Source organism: Numida meleagris, chromosome 1, assembly GCF_002078875.1.
Source record: "Numida meleagris isolate 19003 breed g44 Domestic line chromosome 1, NumMel1.0, whole genome shotgun sequence".
Lineage (NCBI taxonomy): Eukaryota > Metazoa > Chordata > Aves > Galliformes > Numididae > Numida > Numida meleagris.
This window is the reverse complement of record NC_034409.1, coordinates 12,927,454-12,939,750: the sequence shown is the minus strand read 5'-3', so window position 1 is coordinate 12,939,750 and position 12,297 is coordinate 12,927,454. Positions and strand designations below refer to the sequence as shown.

General features: G+C 39.4%; 1 protein-coding gene across 2 annotated transcripts in view; it reads left to right on the top strand.

Annotated features, from left to right (window-relative positions):
- The window catches only part of RELN (reelin), a 272,240-nt gene that overhangs the window by 152,946 nt on the left and 106,997 nt on the right, over positions 1-12,297 (top strand). For both annotated transcript variants that reach the window (XM_021384542.1, XM_021384541.1), the window contains exon 11: positions 9,020-9,165. In XM_021384542.1, the coding sequence (XP_021240217.1) occupies positions 9,020-9,165 (146 nt within the window). The remainder of the gene's footprint in view (positions 1-9,019; positions 9,166-12,297) is intronic.

Sequence of the window (12,297 nt, the reverse complement as noted above, 5' to 3'; positions counted from 1 at the left end):
AGATGTGTGCCAGTCTCATTGAGCAAGTCGGTTTCAGGGCCAGACATCAGTATCTGATACGTGTTATTCACCATCATGGACAATACCAATAAATCCTGAAAACATCCCAATGCCAGTATCCTGATAATGGCAGCCCCTCTTATAAAAGATGTGCTGAATGTGCTGAGGTTTGTAAATTCATCTTTTTTTTTTTTTTTTAATGGTCCTCAAGTGGATTCCAAGTATGTTTTGTCTCCAAGACATCCAAGTCAGCATGGTCCCTGTTTTAGCTGTGTTGCCTCACTTTTCAGTAGACTCATACCACACCGCCATGCCTACTTGTGATAGTTAAGTAACAGGTCATTGCCATGCATTTCAATTTCCCAGAAACACAATAGAGATTAGCAGAAGAACAAAAAAGAAGAGAGTGGGAGAACTCAACATTCACATTCAGAAAATACACTGAAAATGTGTCCATAAAGCTTTGTGACCTTTCACCACACCTGGAGCACATCAGGGCTATGAACATCCTAGATCTGTGAGTCCTCCCTGAACACGTGTTGCTGAGGGTGACTGAGCACAGGAGACATTTGGGCAGGCCTTGGAGTTTGGCAAATGGAAATGTTGATTAAGCTATTCCAAACCTCCAGTTCCAGAGCAGATTTCCAAATTTCTGAATACTCTGTTAATTAATAGGAATGGCATTGGATGGTCTTCGTTCAAAACAAGTATCTTAATACTCCATATATATCTTTGTTGGTTTGAATTGCTTGCGCTGAAATGAACTTTTTTTTTTCTCTTTTTGTTTTATCTTGTTCTTGAGGAACTCATTGTCTGAATCAGATGAAGTACATTTTTCTGCAGAAAGAAAGGTGATTCTCTAGCTATGCCAGTGTGAAAATAGCAGATAGAAATTGCTGTGACTCTATACTGGGCAAAGATACGTGAATATAGTTGTTTCTGACAAGACTCTTCTTTCTGAATAAGATATAGCAAGGCAGGTTTTGGTCTGTGGGCCAAACCCAGTCTTCTAGCCAGCTGCTTTGCCTCGCAGGAGCCACTATCTACCACATCTTCCTGGGAAGAGAAGAGCTGGCTTCCAGCTGCACCTCAGCTCTGAGCCTTTCCTGCTTCTCTGCAGGTGGGTGGAGGTGTGTGAGAAGAGAGGAGAGGTGAAGACAGCAGTTTAGGGTGCACAAAACCTGTCCGCTGGCTCCCTTTAGTGAGAATGTGATCACTCCATAAGGAGGCATCTTAACATCCATAGGACTGGATGTAGCCCATGCGTGGAATTGCTCGTTTTGTTTTTTGTTTGTTTTTTGTTTTGTTTTAATAATCACCGTTTTAATTAAAATAGTAATGCATAGCTTCAGTGGCTTGGAGTTCCTTGGGACTTTGGTTGACGGTTGTGGTGAGTTGTTTGGGCAGCTGAGCAGAGCTGTGGGCAGCAATGCTGAGCTGACAATTTTCTCCATGCCAGTTCCCCATGGCTCAGAAGTGTGGTGTGGTGGCAGGGAGCCAGATTTAGCATTGAGCTAGCGTCAAAACACCAGGGGTGTTTCCTGCCTCCTAGGAAGAAAGAATTTGATTTTCACAGGTCACTGTGAGATGCACATTAGTAAAAGAAATGTGGATTGACCCATTAGATGCCAAAGAGTAGAAGCAGCTTTGGCTGACTCTTTCTGGTTCAGATTTTACCATGCTGCAGATGCATGTCATTACTTTCAGAAGAACAGGTCAGGTTGTATCATGCTCACTGCAGAGTACTAGAAACATCTACAGTTTCCAGTAATATAGAGGAATATTTCAGTGCATGCAAGTTAAATAACTCATTAAGGAAAAGCAGTCATCACCAGAATAACCTGTGTTATACAAACATCATGAAATGTCCCAGAAAGGCAACAGCCATACAAATTATATCAGTCACTCAAAAACAAGCAAAATGTTTTGGGAACCAGCCTTTGGCTATGAGTCTATAATTGGAAATGATTTGTGAAAACACACCTTATAGACTGTTACTACTTCACAGAACAAGTTTCATGCCGTTTTTTTTTGTTGTTGTTGTTGTTGTTGTTGTTGTTGTTGTTTTTTGCAAAGGGAAGGTGCACTATAGCCCTCCTTGCACCTGGCCTGCTTGCACAGGAAGCAGGAAAGTTGAAAGCCCCATTTATTTCATGGGAAATAATATTCTAATCTCAATGTGGCTTTTCCTTTGGTTGAAGAATGGATTTCAGACCAGAAGCCTTAGTAGCCAAATCCACAGAATTTAGAATTTAGACTTGTCTTTTCACTTGCTAAGAAACTTCCTACGGGGTACAATTTTATCTAGACTGCATCTATCCCTCTACTTGCTATCTTTTCAAAATCTAAAAACTTGGAAAACCTACAAGACCCTTTCCCAGAAAGACACAATATCTAATTTATGGCTCCATTGAAAACACTGTTTTAATTAATTTCCTTCATTTTACTTCTTGTTCCTCTGCTTCTCATATTTCATCTGTTTGCATTGCTTAGATTTTAATTAAAAAAACCTCTCCTCTCTGAGGAGCAATATGAAGTGGCAAAAATAATCACTTAAAATATTACAGTCATTAAAAAATTGGCTGCGGTCAAAGCCATGCATTTTCAATTTGCCGACAAACTATATTTTCGTTTCCTTTTAAAGTGTGATTTGTATTTGGATAGCACATGCCAACCAGCCTGGCTATCAGAGATGCTCCTCCAGCTGAGTGGGCTGCATGACAACTCCTTAATGGGGGGAATTGATGGCTCTCTGCTCATGTAGAGGTGAAGGCATACTGGGCAGATTTCTTTCCATCTGCCACCAGCCCTTTGCAAGCTGGTACTGTCCAAATGCCCAATACATTCATTCCAATGCAAGAAGTGTTGCCAGAAAATGAACTGTGAGGCTACAGCTGTCTGAAAGAGTCATTGGGGCCATTAGGCCCCGGAGAGATAATATGAAGAGGTGCATCAGTGTTTGCCTCTGATAAAAGCCTAATTAAATGATGGTAAAGATGACTGTAAGTACTTTGAAGGCACAGAGGTGGATAACATTTTCATAGGAATGTGGATGAACCTTGGGAAGATGATATGCAACATCTCAGCCAAAAGCCTGTTACACCAAAGAATTTCATGTTTCCTGTTGATGCTTTTCTAAATGGCACAGTTGTATCATTTAGTTGCCCTCTGTTCTGCTCTCCAAGAAGTTCTGTACTGTAGAGCCAAGAAGTATTTATTGATTCACAAATTTGACTTGAACAACTGGGACAGAAGCTGATTTTAATGAACTTCAGTGCTTCTTTTTACGTTCCCAATCTTTGCCTTTTAATTTTCTAACAGTATTTAGGTCTGCATCCTCAGCTGTGGCTGGGGCATAGACTGATCTGCTTGCAGAACTAGTTTGTGCCCAATCACATGGCAGAGGGAAGTGCAGACCTCCAGGGGTCCCTCCCACCCTACAAGTCTCACAGAGTGCAGCAGATGTCTCCTGATGTGGTGCTCTCATGCACGTCTTTGAAAATATGGATATTCCTCAGGCATCCCATCAGGATGTAGGACCTCAGGTCTTACTTAGGTCCCTGAAAACATTCAGATGCTGCTGTAAATTAGTCTGTTTTTATTTATGAAAATATAAATAGATCCAGTTGGAAGGCACCTGCTTCACCAAATCCAGTTTCCCTACTTTTGCTGTCAGAAATCCAGTGGCTTTGAGCAGTCCTAACCAAAACATTTCTGTGTCTCAGGTGATCAACAGGCTTTCCTAAAAGCAACCATTGAGAAAAGGTGAAAGCTGGAGGTAGAAGGTGTAAAATTTAAAGAGTATAGAGTAGAATAAAGAGGGTGAATCAAACACAGACTTTTGACAGAAGTTTGGTTTTAAAACCATGCATCACTGTCTCCTATAGTTTGTATCTTCAAATTATGAGCTAATGCCCTCATTGTGTACTGTAGAAGGTTCACCAGAATAATCAGACTTGCTGATTCTCATAGAAATGTTGGCTAAGAACTATATTCAGAGACTGGAAATATGTATAGATAATTTAATTATTTCATTTTAGAGGAATGCTTTCTCTATCTGGACTAATACTTGCTAGTCTAGCTGGTAGTGAAATCCATTCACCAAGCAAGTGTGGTTTGTTTAAGGCATAGCTGCTACACACTGCTGTCTCATGGGGTACAGTCTGGTACTGTATAATAAAACTGCTGCAATATAAGGAATTGACTTAACACATCAATTTATCTGTAGTAGAACAATTCCAAAACAAAATCTGTTAAACTACTAAGAAATAAATCGGCAATTTCATCACCAAAAACAAAAGTAATTTTTGTACCGTTGTAGCAACAAGGAGCCCTGAGCAAGGGGTATACCATTATTACCTCTTTAGGCACAAAACAAAACGAAAGCCTGTATCCAGGAAAAACCACCATCCGTTTGTAAAGCAAGAGATCAGCTGAGGCTGGGAAAATGAGGGAATAAAAGGAAATGTGCAAGAGGGAACAATATCCATCCTGGTAAGCAGTGTATTTTTCAGTGTAATCAGTGTTAAGGTTTGTTGAAGAAGGCGCTAAAGAGGTGCCTGAAGGACATCATCGGGTGGGGAATTTTCCAGGCAGAATGGGCAAGGTCATAGGCAAGTTTGGTCAACTCATCAGCAGGTGAAGGTAGCAGTGGTCAGGAAAAAGTGAGCCAAGAGAGGCAGAGGTAGGTGAGGGTGAGACATCACAGTGCCTCCAGAGTTGTGAAAAGCAGTGATACTGTAACTATATAGCAGACAAACTTTAGAAACAGAAAATTCATAGTGGATTTTAGATTGAAAGCAAATCCAAGCATGCTGAGCTATGGGAATGTGTCCAGACAATTTTCATTTTGCTCTATTCATGCTAAGCAATAGTTTAACAATTGCAGCTAGTGAATAATAGTACTGGTAGTGCCAGATTAAATTAAACTGGTTTTTTTTTCCCTTGGGATGACCACAGTCCCTGAACAGTTCTTGGCTTCTTTCCATTTGGCAGCAGTGAATGTTGTTTATTTAGGAATACAGCAGTGTACTTATGCCAGGCTTACAATCCCACTCCTGTTGCAAACAATAGGAAACAGCTACTGTTGTGAAGTGTCTACATTGAAGTGTCTCAAGCATGGTGTGCTCTGTTATGTAGGTGATTTGGGAGAAAGCTTTGTTTAATGAAGGTTATCAAATTTGTCAAAGGATTTTCTCTCTAAATTAATTTTTCCTCACAAATTAGTTAACCGTTCAGTGTTGTAATTTGTGCAAGGACACGTTAAATGTTTCATACACTTATAATCCCTCATTAAATACAAAATTGAACTCTGCTGTAGTACTGGACCTTCAGCTGATGCTTCCATGGTAACAAGAAGAGAAATATCCTACAAGTTGCTGCCATTTTGCCTTTTTAGTTACATATTTTACTAAGCAACTTAATTTGTTCATATCTTTAAAATCATTTAAGTGTAAATAAAAATGAAGCAGAGAACAAATTGAGTCTGAAATTCATAAGAGAGAACTCTACGTCTGCATAAGAGGGATCTGCAGTATCTCCAGTTTAGGAAGAACTTAATTGCATTAGTTTCAAAAAAGAGTACATGTTCATTTCAGATTTTTTATCACCTTAGAATGACAAAAAAAAAAAAAAGAGAGAGAGAAACCTGTGAAATTTACTCCTTCAAAACCAAACAGTCTATAGATTACCACAGGAAGTGTATAGTTGTTAATTCGGGAAAAAGCACAGTGTGTAAATTGTACTTCATTTCTTCATTTCTAAAGGCTTGGATTCAAACCCTGGGTTGAACCCAAGAGAAAATGAGTCTGATGGTTTCAGTTCAGTCTCTAATCTGTTAAACCTTGTTGCAAAACCACAAAATAACTCAGCAGAGTCAGCAGCCTCTTGGATGCTGAACAGGACTGACGAGGTAGTTGGGAGTGATGCCAGCGAGGAATCAACTCTTTTGGAGTTTCCTTTGCCCCTGAAAGATTTGGCTGAGCGCCCTTTGAGGTTGTTCACCCCTCTGCAGCCCATTGGGTGAAAAGGAGCAGTAAAAGCAGCAACAGATAATAACTGCTGGGAAAATGAAAAGGAAAATATCAAAGCAAGAAGCTAAGTGTGACCCAGGGGGTGATGACTATAAAGACAGGGTGATGTGGCTGGCAGGTGGAAGAGGGTACAGCTCATGTGGGTGGGTGCTTCTCTCTCATGAGCATGCCCTTAGTGTCCCAAATAGTGATACTGAGCAAAAAGAAAATGATGGCCCTCTATCAGAACTTTCATAGAGGCTTTACCTGTGTTCTGAATATCTATCTTACTTCCTTTAAAGGTAATGAGCTTTTCTTACTGTTTTTGTTGGCATTTAGAATAATAAAAGCAGTTAACTTCCAGTTTGAACTTTTCCTCTGCAGAGCTGTTTCACATGAGGTTCAAAGCTAACTTGATCAGAGATTGATTTGAGCCATATGTTATGTGGTTCATTAACACATAAAATCAGCATAAAATACATATTCATTGATATTGTGTAGCTTTTTACAAAGCATAAAGGTAGTTTTATAGAACTAATGAAATAAGTGATGCTTCAATATCCTTTTGAGCATTCATAAAATGTTGATTATACACAACTATTCATAATTACATATTTGCCCTTTTGCCAAGCTGCCCATTGATTTATCTTGACAACCTAAATGGAAACGCTACCAGACACACTTCAGTAAGTATTCTGTTAGACAGCAGAAGGACAAATAAATGTGAAATGGTAACAGTCCTGTATCTATTCAGTGTATTTTAATAGGTGGCTTTCATCAGCAAGAGATTACTAATGACATGCTGCACTATCAAGTAAACACAAATATAGCTGAGCACCTGAGAAACAAGTATAGCCTATAAAGGATTTTCCAAAGCTTGTCTGCAATTGTACTTTGCTAGTTCACTAGGATCTATTTGTCTGTTTGTTAAGAGATGAAGGGTTACATGTAAATTTGAATTATCAGAAGTTTTAGCCTGAATATTTATTTCTAGTGTATTTACTTGGCTGCTTGCAGGTAATAGAGGTTTTGTGGTAGATTGATAGACAGATGAAGGCTATGTCATTTCTGTTCAGCAAACAAAGAATATTCTGAAAACCAAGGAGCAAAATTATTTTTAGAAATATGATATTAGCAATGCCTATGAGCATTAATACAGACTAGTGAACAAAATCCATTTCTCAGTCAGTTACAAGTAACTACATAGTACACACTGTTTTTCAAACTGAAATAAAGTACAGAACTGTTTCATTAATTTCTTCTAGTTACATTTTTATGAACCGATAGTAAGGATAATTGTGACAAAATCTATATAATTTCTGATAACTTATCAGCATTGCAGCATCATGCCATTGTTTTGACCTTTATGTAGGAAAAAAAATGCTTTAGGAGGGATTTGTTTATTTTAGCAGTTGAAACTGTCTTTACACTTCTACAGAGAGTTTCTTCAAGTGATATTTTGTCAGTTATTAAATGCAGAGCTATTGTCATACAGCTGAAGACCAAAAAGTCTTTACACTCAAATCAGATTCCAAGTATGTAGACTTTTTTTCTAATAATGTGTAGACACCTCTAAAAAGGAATTCACACTATATTCCTAAATATAAATTTAATTAAGTTAGAGGCAAACATATTTGAAATTTGTCAACAGAAGAATTTCAATTATGTCTTCGTTTTTTGTGTTTGTAAATGAGAAGAGGAATAGACATAATGCAGCATTTTGTACTTTTCTCTTAAAATCACATAGACAAAGATGCAGTGGGCAGTTTTTCCTTCTTGCCACGTTTCTTTTTCGCTGAAAATTTAATTATTAACTTATGTGGCACTACCATGACCTTTTTAAATGCAGATGAGGTGATCATCACACTTTCCCTTGGTGAGTTCTGAAGGAGTTCAGAGACGAGAGCAGACTGCATAGATGGTACTGAAAAGGTCAATGTAATTTGGTATTGTTGTATTTCTTTTTCAGATATTGAACTGTGCCAAGAAAGGAGAATTAGTCTAGTTAGTAATTTCTTATTTCAGCTCTTAATTCTAATGTGGCCAAATTTTCCAAAGAAGTGTTTGAGCTAACTATTACTTTTATCAGTATTTGTTTTAATATGAACAGTTCAATAAGATACCAAGTTCTCTCTGTTAAGGTCAGGTAGAGCTTCTTTAGAAGCTTCCAGTATCTCTTTCAGCCATGCAAATTTTGGAGACTTACCAATTTATCAGATAGACATGAGGGTGAGAGTAGTACTGGCAAAAAAGACAAAAATGCCATTTTGTAGTCTATGTGCAATATGACCTATTCAAAGGCTCTACATGGAGTATTGTGGTGGTCAGGGCCGTTTGAGCAGATGTGGGGCTTCATTTCATGCTGCTGTGGTGATATATGCAGAAATGCAATATGAAAAGCAGATATGTTGTTAATGTGGGCAGCCTCAGCACCCTGTGATCAACATGTTACAAGAGCTGTTTGCCTACATAGCTATTTGCTGCGCTGTTTGCATAAAATTATAGCAGACAGCCTTTTCACTCACTCATGTCAGGCCTGAAGTTTGCTATATGGCAATGCAGAGCAATTTTACCTGCAGACACCTCTGCCTGCAAAAATTCAAGCATGAAGATCTGACGTGTGTTTCACAGCATGAAACTCTTCTGCCGACAAAATACCCATAGCAATAGTGCTATTAAGGTTATTTGTACACACAGTTGTGATTACTGGTCCAAGGCAGACATAATGACAACTTTAAAATAGAAGCAAACACACAAAGGTTTGGTACATATCTTTTCTAAGCAAACACAATTTCACAATGGTCTGAGGTGCATTCGTAGGGAAGCAGATACGAAGTTAGGATACAATCACATTTGGGTAGGCCAAGAAAGAGAAAAGGTGGTGTCCATTTGTTATTTCATCTGACATTGGTGAGTCATTAGCTAATTTGCAGCTTGTTCCGAGCTCAGGACAGCTGCCCTTACCAACCACAGTAACATTCCCTACTCTGTGCTCCTTTTGTCTACAGCACAGCTGCCAGTCAGATGGAAACTCCATCTATTTCCATGGGACAGAAGGCAGCGAGTTCAATTTTGCCACAACTCGAGACGTGGACCTTTCTACAGAGGACGCCCAGGAGCAGTGGGCAGAGGAGTTTGAGAGCCAGCCCAAAGGGTGAGTGCCTGGGTAGGGCTGGGAGTTTTATGCTGGGGATTGGGAAGCTGGGTAAATGTTGCTAGGATAAATAGCAATACCATAAGTAACAGGTAATGGGAGATGTTGGGAACATGCAAGGTAGGAAAGCCCAGGAGGAACAGCTTCCTGACCATCCTGTCTCCAAAATTTTCAGTGAAAAAAGTGCTTCTATGACATTTTCGAAGAAACAGATGATGTTGATTTAATTTTTTTTTCCTTTTGTTACACCTGAGAGCTGCTAACAATCTGTACTGAATCAGATTCCTCACAAAACTCAACCTCTTCCTGAAACTGCGGTGGGCCACGCTTTGGCAGCCCATCCAGGACAGCACAATAGGAAGTCATACCACTTCTACTGAAACCTAAGTGGGCTTTTCAAAAATAAAAGTGGCCTGGTAGAGAGCTACAGTTTTATATTCTATCATTTTGTATACCTTGGTGCATAAGTTCTGACCAAATAAAAAGAAAATAAAAACTTCAATATGATCTTAATTCTTTTTTAGTTTTAAGAAAAGGAATTTCAGTAGTGGCAGTAATCCCAGAGAAATGAGAAACTTACACCACTAGTTTATGGGTCTCTGCTGAATGCTGATTTTAACCTACAAAATACTTGAGATCATAGGCAGCTGATTCAGATGGTGCTTGTGCTGTACTGAAGGCAAAGAGCACCTTTTGAGAAATACATGCTAATGCAAACTGTAAACGCTTTGATTATTTGGGACTTATAGAAACAATATTCCTTGTGAACTCCATCCCAGTTTGGCTAACCAACCTGTGACCTGGTGGATACTGAACTATCGTTGCCATGTCCTTTAGGAAATTTCAGTCAAATACAAAGAAGTTGCATATGTTTGTGCTGTGTGTTAGGTGACCATGTGGGATATATGTGAGATGTTGTCTCAGCCTGTTTCCATCTTGAAAAAGCATGGGAGCGTGACTTCAGGACATCTGCCCTGCCTGTAGCTCCTGGCTTTGCTGGACCAGGTGATTAGTTAATTCCAGCCAGGCTCCTCATCATCAGTGGTTTCTACTCAGGGCTCTTCCTTCCTTGATAATTAGTAAACTATAAAAAAATTACTTACAGTAGTAAATTCTGCACTTGAGTACAAATTTTGAAGTCAATTATTTGTACCATACCCCAGTGAGAAAGTGCACGATTTCTCCAAATAATACCTTTTTGGTTTCACACAGCATCAGACTCCAGCTGCAGCTACCACTGCTCTCAGCCAAGAGCAGGGCAGGCACTTTTTGCACTCCCATCCGGCACACACTTACAGGAACCTGATCCTGATTATTTTTTTAATTTTCACATTTTATTCTATATATGAAACTTCCTTCTTTCAACTGTCGTTGTAGGCACAGAGGTTTAAGTTACATGCAGCCATGAATAAACAAACAGTGAATTCTGTTGAGGTTACAGAAACCAACCCCATCATATAAAACTGTAATTAACATTGTCCCACCTTGCAGCATTTCTGTGGGGCTTTGCTTTGGGAATTGTGCAGAACTGCAAATATAAGTGCTTCCTTAATTTCTTCTTATAGAAATATTTCTGAATGCTCTTTGAACTGTTTTAAATATTGTTTTGCTGTATTGAGGCTGTCACAGAAACATGAAGGACAGGTTACAGGGTGCAATTATCCACAGCAGGCCTGAACAGAAAATAAAAATTCTGTTTTGTGAAAAAATGTAAGATTTAGAAGACCGGTGTGGTGGTTTTCTTTTAGGTATTGGAAAGAAAATAGGCTTTTCAAGATATTGTTCAAAATAAAAAGGAAATAGGTTAGCAAAGAGAGCAAATTCCTGGGGTATAAAATATTCCATTTCCACCTCTGCTGGCAACAGAGTGGAGCAGAAGTAGAGCATCGCTCTCTGACATCCAAGTTGGGTATCCAGCTTCCTGCATCTCTGATCAAAAACTCCTCATGGGACCAGAAGATATTTCCTCAAAACTGTCTTTGCAAAAACTTTTGTTAAAGGTAGTCAACATTTTCTGACCAAAATTCCTCATTTCTATTTCTATATATTTCTATTTCTATATATTTCTATTCCTGCTACTCAAGAATTGCAGAATGTATGAGGACTGCTCTGAAAATAATGCCCGCTATTTTATTACATTGGCCTATAATAATCTTGATCAGAAGTGGATGTTGATGTTATGGTAGTAGAGGTTGAACCTTCCCACCAATATTCGTTTTGTTGCCATGTGATATATGGCAGCAGAGGGGCAGTCTGACAAAATGACATCTGACGTGGAAGTGGGGATGAAGCAAAGGTGTTTTATTGCACTCCTCCTTGAGGAAAAAATTGCACTCATTGACATTCATCAATGCTTGCTGAATGGTTATGGAGACCAACCAGTGTGTGTGAGCACAGTGAGGCAGTGGGTGGTGTGTTTCAGCAGTGGTGAAAGACAAGCCACATTCTGGATGGCCATGCACAGCTGTCACACGTCAAAATGAAGATTGTTTTGATCAGCTCATCCACATGAATCAGAGGATTATAATCATGGAACTGTGTATGGAGCTGAATATCAGCTTCAGTGCACTGGAAATGATAGTGGCAACGTTGGAATACTGCAACGTTTGTGCCAAATTGTTCCCACGAATCCTCACACAGGAACAGAAAGAACACCATATGCAAGTTTGTCAGGACCTACTGAACAAATACAAGGCTGAAGGTGACTGTTCCTTGGATCTCATCATTACCAGTGATGAGATGTGGTGTCACCACTATGATTCAGTGTCAAAATAGCAGTCCTTGGAGCGTGAATTCCCCATCAAATAAAAAGTTCAAGACACAGCCTTCAGCAGGTAAAGTGATAGGAAAGGGGCGACCCTGGATTTCCTGGAACACGGACAAACCATTAACTCTAACTGCTACATCACAACACTGACAAAGCTGAAGAATCCAACTTCCAGAGTCAGGCCAGAGAAGAAAACAACCTTGCAATATGATAATGCCAGGCTCCACACCTGTTTGAAGATGGTGGAGCACATTACCAGTCTTGGCTGGACTGTCCTACCGTGCCCACCATATAGTCTGGATTCAGTGCTTTTTGACTTCCATCTGTCCAGGCTGATGAGAGATGGACTGAGTGGGCAACATTTT